The 22,853-nt window shown below is 37.8% G+C and overlaps 1 protein-coding gene across 8 annotated transcripts in view; it reads left to right on the plus strand.

The window, feature by feature from the left end:
- The first annotated feature begins 16,841 nt into the window (after window positions 1–16,841).
- The window catches only part of LOC131549787 (inter-alpha-trypsin inhibitor heavy chain H3-like), a 14,528-nt gene continuing 8,516 nt past the window's right edge, over window positions 16,842–22,853 (plus strand). For all 8 annotated transcript variants that reach the window (XM_058792260.1, XM_058792263.1, XM_058792264.1 and 5 more), the window contains exons 1-14: window positions 16,842–16,971; window positions 18,638–18,801; window positions 18,921–19,025; window positions 19,106–19,268; window positions 19,387–19,497; window positions 19,596–19,724; window positions 19,793–19,909; window positions 20,106–20,274; window positions 20,351–20,461; window positions 20,780–20,961; window positions 21,049–21,228; window positions 21,473–21,600; window positions 22,047–22,255; window positions 22,444–22,470. In XM_058792260.1, coding sequence (XP_058648243.1) covers window positions 16,894–16,971; window positions 18,638–18,801; window positions 18,921–19,025; window positions 19,106–19,268; window positions 19,387–19,497; window positions 19,596–19,724; window positions 19,793–19,909; window positions 20,106–20,274; window positions 20,351–20,461; window positions 20,780–20,961; window positions 21,049–21,228; window positions 21,473–21,600; window positions 22,047–22,255; window positions 22,444–22,470 — 1,873 coding nt within the window. In that variant the 5' untranslated portion in view covers window positions 16,842–16,893. The remainder of the gene's footprint in view (window positions 16,972–18,637; window positions 18,802–18,920; window positions 19,026–19,105; window positions 19,269–19,386; window positions 19,498–19,595; window positions 19,725–19,792; window positions 19,910–20,105; window positions 20,275–20,350; window positions 20,462–20,779; window positions 20,962–21,048; window positions 21,229–21,472; window positions 21,601–22,046; window positions 22,256–22,443; window positions 22,471–22,853) is intronic.

The raw sequence follows: 22,853 nt of genomic DNA on the forward strand, positions 1-22,853 counted from the left end.
TATAAATATCTGGGCATTATAATTGATAACACATTAAATTTTGGCTCACACATTAATTATTTGAAACAAAAATTAAGGAAAAAGTTAGGGTTTTATTTAAGAAATAAGACTTATTTTCATTTTATGCAAGGAAGAAACTCGTGTCTGTGACATTCTTACCAATTCTTGATTATGGGGATGTAATGTACCAACATGCACCATCCTATCTTCTTTCCTCTTTAGATGCTGTGTATCATGGTGCCTTAAGGTTTATACATTATACAGTAGAGTTGCTTGGTCTTCTCTTACTGTTCGAAGACAAATGCATTGGTACCTAATGACATACAGTATAAGGCAATTTTGGGTTTTTTACCACAGTATCTCTGTTGTTTGATTCAACAAAAAACAGTTGGTAATTATTCACTATGTTCACAAGTGTATTATAATCTCAATGTACCTTCTGCTAGAACTAATTTGGGTACTAAGGCTTGTCGGGGCAATTTTAACTAACTCTCATCAGCATAAGAGACAAACTCACTCTTAGTTATTAAAAGGTTTTATTCTTTGCAAAGAAGGTCAGACAGTCATACAGACACACAAGTTGCTGCAGAGTGCGAAAAACGGGGAGGGCAGTCCTCCACCTTCATACACTCTAGGCATTCAAGGTCAAAAGCTCACACATTTTCCACAGCTGTACTTTTCCGTACATGGTGAGAAAACAAATAACATTCTACTATATCATGCTTCTAAAAACCTATCTCCCTTATATTTAGGGCCTAAATAACCTTTCAGGTCACGAACATACATCTCCTCCGTCCCCCACTCATATGGCTCCCAGCCCAAGATTTCCTTGTCACCCATCCAAGGCCCCAGACCCATTTATTTCTACACAGCCATACCAGAAAAGTTTTGCACTACATATTCTCATAAACATATGAAAAGTCTACTTACTATAAAAGTTAGCATAAAATTAATTTTCTTCCACAATTCCACCTTTTTATCATTCATTGATAATCAATTGAAAATGAAAAATTCATTTCTGAGTCTACACTCCTACTTGGATTATATGTAATACATTCAAAATAATAAAAGTAAATTTAAGCTATTACATCACATTTATACTCTTCATCCCTGATTTTCGTATAAATTATCACTCTCTTAAATTTGTGAAAGAAGTTAGGAAAAACCTCGCTAAGGCTTTTTGTGTGGGGACAGACCCTAATTTTAAGCAGGCTAAACAGTATAGACATAGATGGGCAAAAAACACTGGTTAAACATCTTATGTTTCAATTTTCTCCTTCACTTAACACATTTCACTGTAGCTTCCACTACTAGTGGTATCTCCCTCAGTTTTCTCTTCACACATGTCCACAAACATGCTGTCAGGATAAACACTCATTTTAAGCAGTTGATGTGACACCTTAGTTTTCGCCAGTCTCTGTACTGAACTGGATACAAACTGAAAAATGCAAGGTAAGCACAATAGCAACAGTATCCCTGTTGCCGCAATTGCTAACACAGTGTTAAACAACCAAAATCCCCATCCTCCCCACAGATTTGTTATCCATTCAAACTGTACATTGTTTGTTCGTTCAGGCTTTTACGGCCATTCTCCTGTGAGTGATGATGTTAGTAACATTCTCACTGTAGTCTGGAATGTGAAAACAACATGATGTACCCAACATTTTACAAACTCCTGGTTAATTTTGTTTGTGAAAGCAAATTAATTGGTTGCAAAGCAAGTACATATTCACTATCTGGAAGCGGGGCTAAATGAGTAATCACTGCTACTGCACTCTGACATGGGTCAGACCCTCAGTCACTTCTCACATACCAAATACGACCCTTGTATGCACACCTGTTTTGTAAAACTATTATTTCCAATATAATACAATAAGACCTTTTCGGGTTCAATGCTCAATAGTGGTATAAAAAATAAAGACAAATAAATACCATACCTAATTCATCGAATCATTTTAAGTCTCTTATCGTAATTCCTCATTTTTACTAAGCTTTACTTTCCCCGCAGATCCATTTGCAATCATAAAGGAACTTGGTGTTGATACAGGATCCTGGCATTTGTTGACACGCCTCAGATCCCTTACTCTCTCCATTCCTCCTGAGGTGCAGATGGAACTTTTCTGCAGTGGCAGGCGTGAATCCACGTTGCCCTCTGAGCTACCTTCACAGCCGTGTGAGTAGTCAGAAGCATTTGGGATGGTCCCAGCCACCTTTTCGCCTTCCAACTCTTTCTCCTCAGATCTCGTACTACCACGAAATCTCCTGGTTTAATGTCATGCAAGGGAGTTTCAGCAACTTTCCCCTGGGCAGCTTTCACCTGCACACAGACATTAGACAACAGAGAAGACATTTCTTTGCAGTAACTCAACATGTCATGCTCACACAATTCTGTTGATGGCAGCTGTTGTTTACCCCCGTCCATTCCCATAAATGGTGGTTTACCAAAGAGAATTTCAAATGGGCTCAGGTTTACTCTAGATCGTTTTCTCATTATCATATACATGAGGACGATCAGGATTGCTCTAACCCAAGTGAGTCCAGTTTCCTCACAACACTTAGCCAATTTGTTTTTAATTATTCCGTTTTGCCGTTCTACAGTGCCCCCGGAGGCGGCTCTGTAACTGCAGTTTGTTCTCAAATTAATTCCTAAAAATTCACCCACTTGTTTTATTGTACGACGGCGTTTTAGTGCCTCGTTAAAAAAAAAAAAAAAAAAATCTAAGATTACGAGATTAAAGTCGTAATATTTCGAGAATAAAGTCGAAACTACGAGAATAAAGTCGAAATATTACGAGAATAAAGTCGAAATACTACGAAAATAAAGTCGAAATGTTACGAGAATAAAGTCGAAATGTTTCGGTCATTTAAATCGTAGAAATTAAAGTTATAATATTTTGAGAGTATAGCCTATAGGCTATTGTGCATGCAAAGACCCGCGTTGAGAGCACCGGGAGAAGTTGCCGGGCCACCGGAATTGATTTGAATATTGTTCCGCATCATCTTGCTGGGATGTCAATTTTAAGGACTCGCGGGAACAGCTTAATATCAAGAATATGATATTTATTAACAGACTGAACAGGAACAACTGTTTATCTTAATAACATCAGCTCACACACTCAATCGATATTCCTTTGGGGGGCGCTAGCACTCTTATTTAACCCTTTTTTTAATACACTACATATGTGGGATTATTAGCAGAAATCATACCATGTGTCATACTCGCGGGGACAGTATGCTTGGAAATAATATTTAATGTCTTCCATTGCATTCATTTGTAGTGCCACACAATAGCAATAAGCTTTGTGATTTTAGTGCTTTTAATATAAAACAAAGTCTCAGCTTTCAAAATCAGTTTTATAACGAAACACAAATTATGTCTTACAATAATGTGATTTTCAAGATCTTTAATGTGGCGTGACAGTTCGCTGTATTTATGTGAATAAATTCATTACATTATTGTGAAAATTCCATCTACTCCGCAAAAACGTCCCAAACTTTCATTCATAGCCTGTTTAATTAAACAGCAATAAAACGTTCTAAAGGTTGAAGTGGACTCAAATTTGTTAACATACGTTATATTGTTGTCTTTTCTGCTGTAAACGTTAAGTGACTATTCACAAACTGTTTTATTCATTGTATACTGTAAATGAGGACATAATATTTAATGTCTTCATTATTTGCAGCGCGCCAGTCAACCACCCAGATAGCACACGTACGTCTGCAAGATGTCTGTTAAAGATCTCTTGATCTGGAAAGCATCTGCTGTCTATAAACGTCTGACAGACGTCTGTAAGATGTCAGTTTTACATACATTCTAAATCATAAACATCTTAAAGACATCTAATAGACGTCTATTTGACATCTAAAAGGAGACGTCCTATAGACGTATTGCAGATGAGCAAACACCCTAAAAAATACGTCTTGCAGATGTAAATGCAGACGTCAAATAGACGTCTCAGAGATGTACGTGTGCTATCAGGGCAGTAATCGATGCTTAAACAATTTTGTGCTTTGTTGCTTTTACACACAGCTCAGCTTTCAAATTCTGCCAGTTTTATAACGAAATACAAATTATAAATGTGTTTTTGCTCTTTATTTCAAGTTTATAGCAAGATATAAATTGAAGGAACATCATAAGGCATAAAAAAAAAGTTTAGCCTAATTTATAATGAAAATGTCTCGTTGTTCGTTATTGTAATCGGAAAGATGATTGACTCGCATGCTGCGTAACAAACACATTATTGCAATATAGCCTACATATTGTTTGTATTTTGCTATAAAATTGACAGATTTCGAAAACTGAGATTTGGAATATCTCCCGGTGCTCCAAATCCGGGCCATTTGCATGAGCAAAAGGCTAGAATAGCCTATCTCAAAATATTATAACTATATAATCTTTATTCTTAAAACATTTCGACTTTATTCTCGTAGTTTCGACTTTATTCTCGAAATATTACGACTTTAATCTCGTAATCTTAGATTTTTTTTTTTTTTTAACGAGGCACTAAAACGCCGTCGTCCTGACTCTACGAGTTTTATTTCCGTGCCACTCGTTACGGTCTATACAGGCTGGGGTGTAGACGCTGAAGAAGCTGTGGGAAACCTGACGCAGTTGTTGGATTGGTGTTTTCTGCACTGGCCTTTGCTGGAAAAGTACGGTTTTGTTGGCTCTTGATAAAACCTTAATCCCCTCGACAACGGTTTGGTGACAGCCTGTAACTGAATTCCAGTCGGGGTGCTTCGAATTAATTTACGACTGCAGTGCTGTCCTGTTTCCAAATTTCATTTTGTTTTTCTTTTCTTTTTTTTTAATTGTTTTTTGCTTGCTTTTCGGTCCGTGTACGTTGCGTTCATTCGTTTTTTGATTTAAAATTGAAAATAGAAACATGAGAAAACGGCACCATTTTCGTTTTTCGTTTTTTCAAAAAAAATGAAAAAAACAAGAAATCGCCTTGATTTGCCGTTTTTACATTCAGGGGTTGAAAATGGATAAACAGCTCGAATGTTCGATTTTCACGTGTGGGAGGGAATGAAACGCCCCATTTCACTGATTGGTCAAGCAAAAATGAAGCGGTGCCGTCATCATGTCGTCTTCAGTTTTGTGCAACAGAATAAAAGCATTTATTGACAACTCCTGCGTTCATCTCCCTCTCATCAAACAACCAGACTAACAAGTGGCTTGACACAAACCATACTGGGGCAGCGCCTAGACAAGGGCTTTACTCCTGTGTAGGCATAGATTCTCTATGGCAAATATTAGGTGCTTATTGCAGAAATATGTATGTATCTCAGATCTGCCGCCACGTTACCCTTTTAGTCTATTTCTTTGGCTCACAGCCCATTTTATTTAGCTGTCCAGTTATCAAAATCTGTGTGGCAAAGCTGCGTGACATTTACATTATAGTGAACATTTACATTATAGTGAAGTGCAGACCAGTATTGATTTTAGCGTGAGTTTTTTTTCATTGAGAAGTTTATATGATACTGTCATTATCTGACGGCATGTTACACATGTATATAATGCATGCTATTTTTATAGAAAAGGGCATTTTCTAACTTTATAAAATATGTCTGTCACCTTTAATATTAAATTCCTGAATTTAGTCAATATTTGAAAAATATGACATTATAGGTGTTACCAATTAAATCAGTACCAGGCAAAGCCATCTTTGCACTGTGGCACAGAAGCTGCATCTTAAGTTAATGTATTTACAGAATTAGTGCTGCTCAGACAGTAGTAAATGCATTAACACAACAATTTCATTATGGAATGAGATTGTTTTAAACAAAAACATTTTGAGTAGAATACAGAAATATGAAATGAGTGACAAAATGAAACAACTGGATAGGCTACTTGAATTATGAAGGTTAGATCGCCAGTAGGTGGCGGCAAGTCATTGTGTTGATGAATGAGTCATAGAGTCATTAATTCAACCGATTCGTTCAAAATGCTGATTCTTTTCAGGAGCAAAGCAAATGGGTCATTGAACCACTCACTCAAACGATTCATTCAAAGACTCGGATTCATTCAAGAACGAAACGCCTGTGTTTTAAGTCAAATAAAACAGACTGTTTTGTGTCTAAAATTAAATCAATTTATACTCATTATTAATGAAACTGTACTGTCTAAAATAAAAGTTATGACTGCTGGATATACTAAAATCAATACTGCTCTGCATCACTATAAAGTAAATGCATTCGTCCAGTGTTGTCCAGTGCGTCACGCAGCCTTGCCACACAGATTTTGATAACTGGACAGCTAAATAAAATGTGCGGTGCGCCAAAGAAATAGACTAAAAGGGTAATGTAGCTGCAGATCCGAGCTACATACATATTTCTGCAATAAGCACCTAATAATTGCCATATAGAGTTTATGCCTACACAGAAGTAAACCCGTTCATTTCTTAGTCTGGTTGTTTGATGAGAGAGATGACATGCAGGAGTTGCAATAAACACTTTAACAGCGGAGGACTCGTCTTCTGTTACACAGTACTAAAGACGACATGATGACGGCACCGCTTCATTTTGCTTGACCAATCAGTGAAATGGGGCGTTTCATTCCTCCACACTTGAAAATGGAACATTCGAGCTGTTTATCCATTTTCTACCCTGAATGTAAAACGGCAAATCAAGGCGATTTCTTGTTTTTTCATTTTTTTGACAAAACGAAAAATGAAAATGGTGCCGTGTTCTCATGTTTCTATTTTCAATATTTAATCAAAAAACGAATGAACGCAAGGTACACGGACCCTTTTCTCAGTCGTAATTCTATTTTTGTTTCTGAAGTTTGAATTATTTATTTAATTAGTTTATAAAGTTTGTATTTTGTTTTCCTTGATTTTCTTTTCTATATTTGTATGTTGTTGGAACTGTGGTCTTGTTTCAAGTAATTATTTATTTGTTGACTCGTTTGTAAAATTAGGTTTATTTGATTTGTTCTTTTTGACTGATTGAGTTCTTAACCCACCAGTTCCCGGAGCGGTTGTTTATTTGATGTGTACCCTCTTTGTCGTGGCAGGGCCTGAGCACCAGGGGCAGAGAACTGATTTTATTTTAGGTGGCGGTATCTTCCTCACCGTGTGCAGTGACTTGTCTTAACATTTGGGTGTGTGTGTGTGTACAGTGATTCACCTGTGGGTAGTGTGGCTTGACTATCCGCCTCCTGGTAAGCTCTAGTCCCTGGCCCTTGATTTGTTTCAGAACTCTGAGTGGTCAAGTTCTGAAACTGATGTTTCAGCATTTATTTTAACCTTGTTTTTATTCTTAACTTGTCAATAAAGAGATCACTTTTGTATTGTTACCCTTGTCTCTGACTCTAACTGGTGACGCGAATCTGTGTATGCCTCTGGAGGTGGTTCATTTTAATTCTATGGGTGGAATTCCTATAGTGGCGTAGTCGGGGTGAAACTGGCCTCTTATTCAGTTCCCATTGTATCTGAAATATAAAATCTTGCCTGCCCTCGTTCTCTCACGCCACATTGGGAAAGCCTCGACCCATTTGGACCACATATCCACCAACACCAAACAATATTTCTTCCCTTCACATGGGGACAGTTCGATAAGTCCATTTGTAGATGTTCAAAAGGGCCTGTTGCAGGCGGTTGGGACACTTGAGACATTTGTATCCCTTTCGCCACATTGTGGGTGTTGCAAAATACTTTTTTTTTTTTTTTACAATTTTCAGCAAAAGTTGTAAACCCCTTTGTAAACCACAATTCTTTCATTTGTGTAACCATTCCCCCTTTCGATGCATGGTCTTTCCCATGTATCGATTTAGCATAATGAGGAAAGAAGTGTCGAGGTAAACAAGGCTTGCCATCACAGCTCATCCAGACACATTCAATTTACAGCCACACTGTGCCCACTGGTACTTCCTGTCCCTGAGACAAAGGCCTGCGTGCTCTGTAAAAGAGGAAATGTCTGGGTTATTTTCAGATAACATAGTGCACGGTTTCTTTTGTCTGCTTAGCCGCTGCGGCCTTCGCTGCCGTGTCTGCTCTGGCGTTTCCTGTTGATACGAAATCTTTGTTATTGGTGTGTGCGAAACATTTGCAAATGGCTATTTTGTCTGGCAGTGGAATGGCCTCCAGTAAAGCTGCCACAAGAGGAGCATTTAATATTGGGCACCCATCTGACTTTAAAAATTTTCTGTGTTTCCACAGTGCTCAAAGTGCATCAGCCAGAAGCCATGACTTCAAATTCAGTTGTTACCGCATAGCCAACTTTATTCTGGCCTGTTTATGGATCTTTGTAAGCTGAGCCATCCACAAAGAGGACATTTTCGCAGTTTTCAAGTGGTACATCAGAAAGATCTGGACGCGATGTACACACTTGTTCTAGCGCAGTTAGACAACAATGGTGCTCCTCTCCATCTTCCCGCGCCGGAAGGAGGGTAGCAGCATTGTCTAACAGTGATATTCGGCATATCACGCAAGATAGTGTGGTATCGTAAACCACCGAGCCGTTGATAAATGCAATGTTTTCTGTTGCAGGATCATGGACACAGCGTGTGACGCATTCAATATCAGATCAGAGTAACCTACAAATTCTCTAGACGCCATTACGGCCTGTTCAGCAGCAGCCACTGCTCTCAAACAGTGTGGCAGGCCTGCTGCAGCTGGATCTAGTTTGCTTGAAAAATAAGCCACAGGTCGCAATTTATCTCCATGATGCTGCAACAACACAGAAGTCATAAACCCATTTTTCTCATCCACCATCTGAACAAAAGGCTTGGTTGGTACCGGTAGGCCCAAAGTTGGCACCAGAGATGCCTCTTCTGTCTCCCTGTCCATTCAATTTTGTCACATGACTTCAACCCTTCCCTGTTGTTAGGGCTCTCAGAGGCTGCTCAAGAATTGCATAATTTGGAATAAACTCTCTGAGTTTCCATGTTCCCTTACTAAAATTAGCCATGGTTTTAACACGAATAAATACATTTATAGTGGTCTGCGCTAATACAATCTCCGCGCTGCAGTGCGTTGTATGGGAAGCCAAACAACCAAAAATTGAATTTGAAAATCTGGAATCTGATGGTGCAAAAAAAAAAAAAAAAAAAAATCTAAATATTGAGAAAATCGCTTTTGTCCAAATGAAGTTCTTAGCATATATTACTAATCAAAATTAAGTTTTGATTTATTTGGGGATTTACAAAATATCTTCATGGATGATCTTTACTTACAGTAATATCCTAATGATTTTTGGAATAAAAGAAAAAATTGACAATTTTGACCCATACAATGTTGGCTATTGCTGCAAACATACCCTTGCTTTTTGTGGTCCAGGGAATTTTTTTATTTTATTTTATTTTTTTTGGTCTCTAAAGACCAGGGAACATCCAAGGTAATGTTCTTTAACTTTAACAGTGCAATTTTATATAATGGCTACGTTGGTCAGGCTTTTCTCACGCTACATATTAAATAAATAAATAAATAAAATTTAATTAATTGATTTAAAACAAACTCTTTTCAAAATTGTAAATTGTATGTAAATTCAATATGATGTATTTTGAATTTTGCACTGCATTTATTTTAGGGTTATTAACTTAATACTGATCTTCATTATGTTAACGTGCAGGGAAAAATACGAACTTCTTATGTTCGCGCTGCGCTGTCAGTTCGGTGGCGCTAGCAAACACGTCCTCCCTGCGCTGTAGAGTCGGTCGTGCCGCTCGGTCCATTGAGCCTATGACAGGACAGCGGCGCAAACTCTTTAATATCGCACTGTTTCTCCCACTTTTGGGTTGTTTGGCTTCCCATACGTTGCGCAGTTTTGCCACACAGATTTTAATAGGTGCCCTACTAAAAAAAAAAAACAATAGAAGCCCATTAGAAACCATCACAGAAATTCCAGTGGTTTACATTAAAATACCATTATGAACCATTAGCTTTTTCCAGTAAAACCATTACAAAATTCCTTTTTGTAGTGTGTTTTGGGCATTTTTCCAATAGGATTTAACATCCCACCAATAGAATCTATCACATACCAGTAGACACCACTATAGTTTCCATTAACACCAATACAATTCCCATCATAACCATTAAATCCATTACATTTTCTATTGTGTTTTGGGCAGGGTTCTATTGTTTTTTTCAGCAGGGTGGTTAGCTATAATAAATCAGGCGGCCGTGCCAAAGATGTAGGCTAGTAGGTAGTTGTGTGTGCAGGTACGAATTAAATTAATATTTATGAGATTTCAGGGGTAGGTTGCAGAATTTAAGCCTACACAAAAGAAATCTCTGTCTAGGCTCTGCCTCGGTATTGTTTGTGTCAAGCCATTCCTTAATCTGGCTGTTTGTTGAAGAGAAAGAGATCAAATGTAGTAGAAATAAACACTTTAAGAATACATAGTAGCGGAGGACTTTTATTATGTTTTTATGACTATTATTATGTTGTAATGTTTGGTAGACCAATCAGCGGAGAGGGGCGTTTCACTCCGCCCACTTGTAGAGATCGAATATTCAAGTAGTTTATCCCTTTTCTGTCCCTGAAAGTAAAAACGAAAAATGAAGCCGAATTCTTGATTTTTCGTTTTGTTTGAACAAATGAAAAACGAAAAAGGTGGCGTTTTTTTTCATTTTTCAGATTTCAATATTAAATCAAAAAACGAATTATCCGAAGGTACACGGACCTACACGGACCCTTTTCTCAGTCGTAATTCTATTTTTTGTTTCTGAAGTTTGAATTATTTATTTAATTAGTTTATAAAGTTTGTATTTTGTTTTCCTTGATTTTCTTTTCTATGTTTGTATGTTGTTGGAACTGTGGTCTTGTTTCAAGTAATTATTTATTTGTTGACTCGTTTGTAAAATTAGGTTTATTTGATTTGTTCTTTTTGACTGATTGAGTTCTTAACCCACCAGTTCCCGGAGCGGTTGTTTATTTGATGTGTACCCTCTTTGTCGTGGCAGGGCCTGAGCACCAGGGGCAGAGAACTGATTTTATTTTAGGTGGCGGTATCTTCCTCACCATGTGCAGTGACTTGTCTTAACATTTGGGTGTGTGTGTGTGTACAGTGATTCACCTGTGGGTAGTGTGGCTTGACTATCCGCCTCTCCTGGTAAGCTCTAGTCCCTGGCCCTTGATTTGTTTCAGAACTCTGAGTGGCCGAAGTTCTGAAACTGATGTTTCAGCATTTATTTTAACCTTGTTTTTATTCTTAACTTGTCAATAAAGAGATCACTTTTGTATTGTTACCCTTGTCTCTGACTCTAACTGGTGACGCGAATCTGTGTATGCCTCTGGAGGTGGTTCATTTTAATTCTATGGGTGGAATTCCTATAGTGGCGTAGTCGGGGTGAAACTGGCCTCTTATTCAGTTCCCATTGTATCTGAAATATAAAATCTTGCCTGCCCTCGTTCTCTCACGCCACATTGGGAAAGCCTCGACCCATTTGGACCACATATCCACCAACACCAAACAATATTTCTTCCCTTCACATGGGGACAGTTCGATAAGTCCATTTGTAGATGTTCAAAAGGGCCTGTTGCAGGCGGTTGGGACACTTGAGACATTTGTATCCCTTTCGCCACATTGTGGGTGTTGCAAAATACTTTTTTTTTTTTTTTACAATTTTCAGCAAAAGTTGTAAACCCTTTGTAAACCACAATTCTTTCATTTGTGTAACCATTCCCCCTTTCGATGCATGGTCTTTCCCATGTATCGATTTAGCATAATGAGGAAAGAAGTGTCGAGGTAAACAAGGCTTGCCATCACAGCTCATCCAGACACATTCAATTTACAGCCACACTGTGCCCACTGGTACTTCCCTGTCCCTGAGACAAAGGCCTGCGTGCTCTGTAAAAAAGAGGAAATGTCTGGGTTATTTTCAGATAACATAGTGCACGGTTTCTTTTGTCTGCTTAGCCGCTGCGGCCTTCGCTGCCGTGTCTGCTCTGGCGTTTCCTGTTGATACGAAATCTTTGTTATTGGTGTGTGCGAAACATTTGCAAATGGCTATTTTGTCTGGCAGTGGAATGGCCTCCAGTAAAGCTGCCACAAGAGGAGCATTTAATATTGGGCACCCATCTGACTTTAAAAATTTTCTGTGTTTCCACAGTGCTCCAAAGTGCATCAGCCAGAAGCCATGACTTCAAATTCAGTTGTTACCGCATAGCCAACTTTATTCTGGCCTGTTTATGGATCTTTGTAAGCTGAGCCATCCACAAAGAGGACATTTTCGCAGTTTTCAAGTGGTACATCAGAAAGATCTGGACGCGATGTACACACTTGTTCTAGCGCAGTTAGACAACAATGGTGCTCCTCTCCATCTTCCTGCGTCGGAAGGAGGGTAGCAGCATTGTCTAACAGTGATATTCGGCATATCACGCAAGATAGTGTGGTATCGTAAACCACCGAGCCGTTGATAAATGCAATGTTTTCTGTTGCAGGATCATGGACACAGCGTGTGACGCATTCAATATCAGATCAGAGTAACCTACAAATTCTCTAGACGCCATTACGGCCTGTTCAGCAGCAGCCACTGCTCTCAAACAGTGTGGCAGGCCTGCTGCAGCTGGATCTAGTTTGCTTGAAAAATAAGCCACAGGTCGCAGTTTATCTCCATGATGCTGCAATAACACAGAAATCATAAATCCATTTTTCTCATCTACCATCTGAACAAAAGGCTTGGTTGGTACCGGTAGGCCCAAAGTTGGCACCAGAGATGCCTCTTCTGTCTCCCCTGTCCATTCAATTTTGTCACATGACTTCAAACCCTTCCCTGTTGTTAGGGCTCTCAGAGGCTGCTCAAGAATTGCATAATTTGGAATAAACTTTCTGCAGTATGAACACATTCCCAAAAATGATTTGCTTCTTTGTGATTGGTTTTGGTACATTTTTAATGCCTTCAACTCTTTTGTCAGACAGGGATTTGCTGCTAGGTGTTATGACATGACCCAAAAATGTAACTTGTTGTTTTACAAACTGTAATTTAAACAAGCTGACTCTGTGGCCCTCCCGAGCCAAATGCTGCAGGAGGGTGACAGTGTCAGCCACACACGTGGGCTCATCTCTAGCAGCCAGAAACAAATCATCCACGAAACTGAAGCAAAGCAGTTCCAGCTGTCAGGGTCAAAGGTTCCAGACTTCTCCTAAGTGCTTCGTTATAGAGGGTGGGACTATCCCAGTACCCCTGACTCATTCTCATGAATGTATAGCCTTTGCCATCAAATTCTAATGCAAACCAAAATTGACTGTTCTTATCCACTGGCACGCTAAAAAATGCATTAGCCAAATCTATCACTGAAAAGAATGTTGCATCTTGTGGTATTTGTGACAAAATCGTATATGGATTTGGAACTGATGGAGCCCATTGTCTGACAGCTGCATTTACTGCCTGTAAATCCTGTACAAAATGCCACTCCGTGGGTTGACCTTTGTCTCTTATCTTTTTCACAGGAAAGATTAGGGTTCTTACTGGGGAATCACTGCATTCGACAATTATACCTTCCTTTAAAAGTGAGTCAAATACTGGTTTTATTCCCAGTACTGCCTCTCTTTTCAGGGGATACTGGTGTTGACACGGCCTGTAATAAGATTTTGGGGTGATTACAACTGGTTCACATCTTTTAATCAATCCCACATCATACTTATGCTTTGCCCACAGCTCGGATGGCACATCCGCTAAAGCTGGATGAATTTCTGAGGCACAAATGTCTGTCATGCAGTGATTTCCCTTGGAGCTTTTGTCAGTGGGTACCACATATCTCTCTACCTCAATTTCGTGCTTGCACTCTGACATAAATGCTCCTAGACTTTCGCTGTGTTTCACACCAGCGCTCATCTCACACCAGTCTGTAGCATCAGCACAGTTTTTCACAAACCCCCCCATCTCTGCCCATGTCTGCTCTATGGCCTTGGAGAGTGATAAATGAGGCACAGACTCTGGCATTAGGAAAACAAGTTGTTTTTCTGTCAGGCTGACTGAAACAGCACACATATTTTCTGTCCAAAATATCTTCTCACAACTCAAAGTTTTGGCATTTTGGTGAATAAATGAATGCATGTTTCAGCACTCTTCCCCCCTCTGTTTCACAATTTAGAGGCACTGTGAATCTTTCAAAAATTGTATGCCTTAATGCAGAAATAGACTCATTTGTTTCATCTGATAATGACAGTTGACATGGCAAGTCACATGGTCATATAGATGACCTCGAAGCCCCAGAATTGGCTAAAAACTCAATTATTACCCCCTCCACCAGCATGGGGTATTTAAGCATTTTCTTAAATGCTTCACTTTTGTACATCATTAAACATTCATCAGAATTTTCATCATTCAGATCAGAATTACACAAAGAAACGCAAGCTTTTTCTTCATTGCAGAGAGCAGTATATACATCAGTGTATGTGTGTGTGTGTGTGTGTGGTTAAAGAATTTTCACTTCCCTTTTCAGTGGCTCTCGGAGACTGCTTCCCCTTCGCTCGTCCCCGCTGCTCTCCACCATCCTTGTTTCAGTCTGCTTTTTGATTTCGCTGGTTTTCTGGGCAATCCTTGGCCCAGTGACCATCTTTCTTGCACAGTCTGCATTTGGTACACTTGTAGACCTCATGATCACCAGTTTCGCAGATCCAGCAGGCCCGCTTCTCAGAATTTCTTCCAGCCCCATTCGAATATCTCTCGCTTCGTCTTTTATCTCTCCCCCCTTTCGTCTGCTGACGGCCCCCGGCCTCCAGACAGCTTGCACTGAGGCCAGCTGTAAATCTTTGTCAGTGTTTGCTTTAGCTCTTTCCTTCTTTGCTGTCTGCTGTTCTTCTGCATGCAAAGCATGTGCTAGAACAGAGGATAATCGTCCGTTTTTCCATTCAGTGTAGCTGGTTTTCACTGCTTGCGCAATCTCAGGTCTCAGTCCATTCAAAAACCAGCTCCGCAGACCCATTTATTTCTACACAGCCATACCAGAAAAGTTTTGCACTACATATTCTCATAAACATATGAAAAGTCTACTTACTATAAAAGTTAGCATAAAATGAATTTTCTTCCACAGGCTTTTAAATTTGCTGCCCTTAAATCAGTTGGTGCCTATTAGATATTTTAAAACACTTGTATGTGATTTGGAGAAAGACTTGGAGATTTGCAAATGTTTCTAATGGCTGTATTTGTAGCAAAAAAAAAAAAAAAATATTATGCATATATTATGCCTAGTATTTTGTGTATTGCATGCGATTGTTTGTTATATGTATTTGTCAACTTGGGCCGCCTATCTTGGCCAGGACACTTCTGAAAAAGAGATTGTAATCTCGGTGAGTTTTCTTTCCTGGTTAAATAAAAGTTATAATAATATTTGTAATATTTTTCCCAAATGGAAGAGTTTATTGAACCTTTAAATTGTTTAGGAAAATGGCTTGTATGGCTCATATATGATGTAAGAGAATATAGAGTTCATATTTGAGGAAAAAAACATTTTTTGAGGCTCAAGCTGAGCAAAAATGTGCAATTTTGTACAGTTGCTGATAGGCTATTTGTATGGCCAAATTATGATAGCTTAATGTAAATCTGTGAGCTCTTAACACTATAATAACAGTATAGCAGACAACTTAATCATAAAAATGCATATGAACATAAAAATCCACATGAATATCAGTTGTCACTCTATATCTCCTAATAAAACGTCTTAGTAAGCTGATATTTTAATACTAAGTTTTTATGATCAAAGCTCTGTAATTTCAAAACATATAATGCAATGCAATACCATGATGATTGAGTGATAAACAAATAAACAATCCTTGATGATTTTAACATGGTTTTTCTAATAAATCATGTATGGATAAAGTAAATCTAAGTTGATTCAGTCCTGTAAGTGATCATCTTGAAATATTACTAACAATATAAAAGTTATTCTTAAGTTTACTTTTTAAAAATCATTAAGGATTTTACAGCAAAAACACATACTGTACCAGAACCTGAAAGGGAGACATTTTTTGTAATTAGACTAAAAGGCATTTTACTTGCAAAATTTTCATCATGTTGATAATTTAGAGGCCTTGTAAAATTGCATATTAAATATGATACAGTAGGCTTTATAGGGTTAAGGAAGTCTGTTGTCTGTGACAGCCTCCCTATACTGTATGTCCCTATTAAGAACACTGAATAGAATAGCACAAAAAATAGAACAGAATAAATTGCATAATATCATAGTTTATATAAATAGAGATACCATGCCAAGAAAGTGCTTAATAATAGAGAATATCTGTGCAAAGTGCCACCTGGTTGCACAACTCCTCCTCTGGGACAGACATAATAATGCAGCACTCTCTGTTTTCGGAAAGTGAAACTTGAACTGAAAACCTCTTATGTATTTCATCTCGACAACCTCTCAGATGATACTCCATTCAAAAGTGAAGTTGAAAAGGTTGTTTTTCCAAAATATGTGGAATTCTAAAAGCAAAATATATTCAACACATAATACACATCTAACAAAATGCTTTTACCTATGTATTCACAATAACTGAGGTCCGTTTATTATGGGAAAATTCAAAATACTTGGAAATTCTGAAACTGGGAAACATTAATAGAAGCTTATCAAATGCTGATAGAAGTAAAAACTCACAAAAATACAAGCTCAGCAGCATCTATAATCTTAAAACAAGCACAATGTATACGTACTAAGTGCTTCATATACTTCTTATTCTTACTTTTTTATGTTTTCTTTATCACTAAGAGTAAAATTATGACAAGGAGCCAAGAAGCCACAGAAAATCGGTTAAAGTACACTGTGACCTTCACATCAATGGGACTTTTATATGGACACTAATGTTGAACCCACATCCAAATTCTGCTTTTATGTGAGGTTCAAGATTACAAAAAAGGGGGAGGTTTCTTTAGGCGGTTAATAATAGCCAATAGCACAAATTGGACATGAGCTTAAAGGCAGTGTGGCCTGTTTCCTGTGCATGTCATGATGGATCGAGCAGCTCTCCAGCTGATTCTCTTGGGTGTTTTTCTCATCTCAGCCTCTTCAGGTCCTGTTAAGAAGGTGAGGGTCAAATAACATATCAGTCAATGTGTTTAGGGTACAAAATCAGATAGAGGAAAAGTTTACTTAGGTTTATTTGATAATCTACATCATTTGTTAAAAAAAAAAAATCATGTTAAAATGCAAGTATCAAATACAACAGGCTTTTGGGGGATTTTTATTTGTTCATCTCTCAATCATCATTGTATTGCATTGCATTATATATTTTGCACCACAATTAAAACTACAGGATTTTGATAATGAAACTAAGCATTTAAATATTATCTTACTAAGACATATAATTGGAAGATATAGCGTGATAACTGGCATTATATGTATTTAGAAGTCTGCTATACTGTTATAAAAATCTCAGTCAGTCGGCGCCGATAGCCTCGTTGGCAGCGCGTCGATATGTAGCGCCGTTGCGCTTCGGGCGTCCCGTGTTCGAGTCCCGGCTCGCGGACCTTTCCCGATCCCGTCCCCTCTCTCCAACTTCGTTTACTGTCTACCTACTGTCCTATCAAATAAAAGGCAAAAAAAAAATCTCAGTCAGATAAAAATCAGAACTTCATCTTATTTCTTGGCCAGATAAATAACATCTTCATCTGGGCCAATACAATCGAGGTATTTTCTGTTAATTAAGCTTGTGTTAATATGTGTGTGATAGTTTACTCCTTGTTCAAAAAATCTAATAAATAAATATTCAAAGTAAAAGCTGTTTGGTTTCTCTATTGGTTTCTTCTTCTACAGAACCACTGTTGACTGAAAGCTACTAGACTCTACTAAACTATCTATTTCTCAATAGTTTACACTGTGACGTAGGCTACAGTAGTCGAATTAGTTTTTTAGTCCAAAGGCCTTTTCTCCGTGTCATTTACGAGCAGTTAAATATTTAAACAATCCCACGCGAAAAAGGAGGAGTAAGTGTGCACAATCCAGTCAGCCGTTCACAAAGAACGCGCTTTTGTGTTCCACTACGCTGCTTTATAATTGTTTTCCATGTAGGCTACAGTAAATATGCGCTATACGGGCGTCTTTTGAGCTTTAAGACGCTCTATCAAGTTGAAAGAACAGGCAGCGCAGCTCGTCAGTGTCGGATTCAAATCCAAATCAGTGAATCGATGTTGTTTTTACCCATTCCTCAGCGCTGTGTGAACGCTCAGTTAAGTTCAAATGTGGTCCTGGACCACAAAACCAGTCTTACGTCGCTGGGGTATATTTGTAGCAATAGCCAAAAATACATTGTATGGGTCAAAATTATAGATTTTTCTTTTATGCCAAAAATCATTAGTATATTAAGTAAAGATCATATTCCATGAAGATATTTTGTAAATTTACTACTGTAAATATATCAAAACGTCGTTTTTGATTAGTAATATGCATTGCTAAGAATTCATTTGGACAAATTTAAAGGCGATTTTCTCAATATTTAGATTTTTTTGCACCCTCAGATTCCAGATTTTCAAATAGTTGTATCTCGGCCAAATATTGTCCGATCCTAACAACCCATACATCAATGGAGAGCTTATTTATTCAACTTTCAGATGATAAATCTCAATTTCGGAAAAAATAGACACTTAATAGACACGTTTTGTGATCCAGGGTCACAAATGATAAACCTCTGGTTTGAGTTAAAATTAGACTTACCTGCAAATATATTAAGGAGTACCTTCTGGTGTTTTATCAGAAACAAAATGTGGATATATACAGCTTCTACATCAACTCCACGGTCACCAGTCGCTACGCCACAACAGTCATCACAAGCCGTGTTGCGAACACACTGAATGAATCTCAAGAGATCCAGTTTGAGGTCAAGATTCCCAAGAATGCCTTCATCAGCAAATTCAGAATGTAGGGAAATTCAGTACTCTTAATTACATTAATGTTCTAAACGTGTCTGCAAACTCGTATGAAGACAAGCTAGCTAACAAATGAACTTTTAATTGAGTTTATTCTTTTAATTTCTCCAGGGTTATAGAGGGAAAAACATATGATGGAGTTGTGAAAGAAAAAGAGGAAGCTCAGCAGCAATACAATCGAGCAGTATCTCGAGGACAAAGTGCTGGACTGGTCAAGTACTGGAATTTTTTAATTAAAATCCGTAAAATATGTATTTGTATGTTTAGTAATATGCTGGGATTTGTTTATATTTCAGATCTGTTGGAAGGACTTTAGAGGACTTTAAAACTTCAGTGACAGTGGCTGCTTTTAGTAAAGTGACCTTTGAGTTGACCTACGAGGAACTGCTAAAGCGTCGCCTCGGCAAATATGAGCTACTCATCAATGCCCAACCGATGCAGCCGGTGGCTGACTTCAAGGTACATTAGAAGAGGAAACAAAGAAGAAATAGATAATCAGTTTTGATGGACAATATCTAATTATCTAATCACTGAATTCTAATGGATACATAAAAATATGTTCTTTTCCTCACATTAGATGGACGTACACATCCAAGAGAAACCAGGAATTTCCTCCTTGGAGGTGAAAGGAGATTTGAGCACCGGTGATCTGGGCAATGCCATCAAAACCACCAGAGCAGACAAAGACGTAAGAGCTCAAATGAGGGTTAAAACACAGTTTAGATGTTCTCAATATGCTCATGCACTTCAAATAAAGTTACCAGATGACCAAACTGATGATTTCAGGCATGGGTGACCTTCTATCCCTCTCGAGATCAACAGACCAAGTGTAAAAGCTGTGGAGAAAATGGGCTGAATGGAGACCTGCTTGTAACATATGATGTCAACAGACAAAATCCTAATGGAGAAATCATGGTACTTTTATTTTAAATTTTTTTGCAATGCAAAAAGTCCAGAATGTACTTATTTTTCTGTTCTCTAAGGTATCAAATGGCTATTTCGTCCACTACTTTGCACCCTCTGATGTTCCACGTATTTCCAAAAATGTGGTGTTTATCATTGACCAGAGTAGCTCTATGAGAGGCAGAAAAATAAAACAGGTAAAAAATTTCATTGGATACTGGTGGATGGTCAAAGTCTTGTAGAAGATTTTTGATTGTTAATCAAACAGAGTTTCCTCTACTGAAATCAGTTTGGTGTTGTTCTAAGTTAGTAACAAACTGTCCATATCTGGTAATGTGAGTATGCAGTCGTAATGAAGAAAGAATAGCTTTCAGATGTGCTGTCATTCTTTAGACTCGATTGGCACTGCTAAGGATTTTAAGTGATCTTGATGAGGATGACCACTTTGGATTGATCACCTTTGACCACGAAGTTAGCTTATGGAAACATGAGCTTCTCAAAGCTACTGAGGCAAATCTGAAGAATGCAAAGTCTTTTGTGAAGGAGATCAAAGATAGAGGAGGTGAGTTAGAGCACATACATAAGGAGTAAGAAAGTTGTACCTTACAGTGACACAACTATGTTTGGTCTTCCTTTAGCCACGGACATAAATGCTGCAGTTCTAGCAGGAGTGGACATGATCAATCGACATCCACGAGAGGGAACAGCCTCCATCCTGATACTGCTGACTGATGGAGATCCCACTTCAGGCACAGATTCACACTGCCAAACACAAACTAAAGGGTGTTTTATAATAGTATTAGTTTATTCAGTCAGCCATGCTTCATCAATAAAACATTTTAACTGTCATCCTATAATATTCAGGGTTTATTAGCAGACCTGTAGAAAAGGTTTTGGACCTAATTGAAATGGTTGTAGGACCAATGGATTATTATCATGACCAATTTGTATTTTTTTCAGTCTTTTTCAGTATGAGAGAAAGACAATAAGAAATATGAAATTACCTAATGTATCCATTGCTGATCACTCAAATAACTCAAAAACATCAAATTATGATTTTTAAACAGGTGAAACCAGCATAGAGAAGATAATGGGCAATGTGAAAAAGGCCATTGGGACAAAGTTTCCCCTCTATTGTCTTGGTTTTGGATATGATGTTAACTTTGACTTCCTGACAAAAATGTCACTGGAAAATAGTGGAGTTGCTCAGAGGATTTATGAAGATTCAGACGCTGATCTACAGCTGCAGGTGGACTACAGACGATCAGCTGAGAATTCATCTTTAATGCTGAACGATTCTGTCTTTGAGCGCATTTAAAGTTTGTTTGATTTTTAGGGCTTCTATGAAGAAGTTGCCGTCCCTCTCCTCTCTGATATTCAACTTAAATACCCAGGAGGGACAAACCTTACCAAGACCAGCTTTAGCTTGTACTTCAATGGCTCTGAGATTGTGGTGTCAGGACAAATAACAGACAACAGTGTGGAGAGTTTCACAACTGAAGTCATCGCAGTATCAGTAAGATCTTCACTCTACAACCTCTATGTGTTTATCAAATAGGACTAGGGGAGGGATTGTGTGGGCAGGTATTTTTAATTTTAAGCAGTCCAAAGTCAGCATATTTGATATTAGAATCATTGATGGCCAGTTGTTTAAGAGTTTATAATTACGACCACTTTGTATTGAAAGAAAGTTCTTGGTGAAAGTGGTACTGACAGCATTCCTAATAAAAATATTCACTAGTGTTATTATTTCCGAGTAGAAAGGCAGCAATGTGACATATCAGGACACTACAATTGTAAAAGACCCCAGTGAAGTTCCACCTGAGAATGAAGGTTTTATGCAGAGATTGTGGGCCTACCTTACAGTTAAGCAGCTTCTGGAGAGACAGTAAGTTTATGCATTTGGGTCTATATATATTTTTACACAGACATGTGCACACACACACAAATATATATATATATATATATATATATGTCCTATGGTGTGATGGAAAAAAAAAAAAAAAAAAAAAACACCTCTAACATTGAAGATAGACCTCTCTCATGCTATTTGTAACTCTTAGAATGAAGATACATTTTTCTCATATTATTTGTATGTTAATTGTTTTTTCTTCATTTTTGCTGTTACACCATAGGACACAGTACAATTTTTATTTTTCAACTACCCATATATATATATATATATATAGCTAGCTCTTCTCAAGATCAAATCAGTATCAAAAGTGTATATGCCTGGAAGAAGGAACAATTCCATACAAAAGGAATCAAACTTAGTGGAAAACGAACGGCAAACCTCATATGTCCATGTGTCTTCTCTCGTTATTTCTGTCTCAGGGTGCTTCTTAAAGGACAAGAGAAAGAGGATGAAAAGAAAGAAGCTCTCAAACTCTCCCTGAAATACCAGTTTGTCACTCCCCTCACCTCTATGGTCGTTACGAAGCCACAGGAAGGTGACGTGGAAGTGGCCGACAAACCCAAAGAGGGAGAAAGGGAAGAAATGGGAGAAAGGGCATATGCTGGATATGATGTTGATTTTGACTCCGGTATGTCAAACTATTTTTTCTTTTTTAATGAATTGAAATAGCTTTTATTTAATTGATTAGTGTTTTTTAGTAGTATGTAAACAGAGCAATGCAATGAATGTTGTACAGGTGTTTTTAGCTTGACTGAAATGCTGCCGATTTGTGGGAGTGCATAAAAAATGTAAGATATTTGATTTCCTTCTTTTCAGATATAAGTCATTTCCACCCACCAACTTGTAAGTTATTCAAGTTACAGTTTTTTTTTTTTTTTTTAACTTGCATTTGGTCTCAGAATCATATAGACCATCCATTATAGGCTACAAAATTATCATAATTTTATAATAATCATAATAAACCACTTCATAGGGATGTGTATATATATATATATATATATATATTTATGTGTGTGTGTGTGTGTGTGTGTGTGTTCAGGGTTTTTTTTTATATATATATATTTCACTTACAGAGCTCAGTTTAAGTTTTGCTTCAGTTTGTTTTCTATTCTATTCTACCAGTTTAAATGCTTCAGTTTGTTTTGATATTATAGCCTATTGTGTTAGGCCTATATTATAAACCTAATTAATAATTGTTTTTAACGGAGGCTCATCAAGGCTGTATT

This window comes from Onychostoma macrolepis, chromosome 11 (genome assembly GCF_012432095.1).
Source record: "Onychostoma macrolepis isolate SWU-2019 chromosome 11, ASM1243209v1, whole genome shotgun sequence".
Classification (NCBI taxonomy): domain Eukaryota; kingdom Metazoa; phylum Chordata; class Actinopteri; order Cypriniformes; family Cyprinidae; genus Onychostoma; species Onychostoma macrolepis.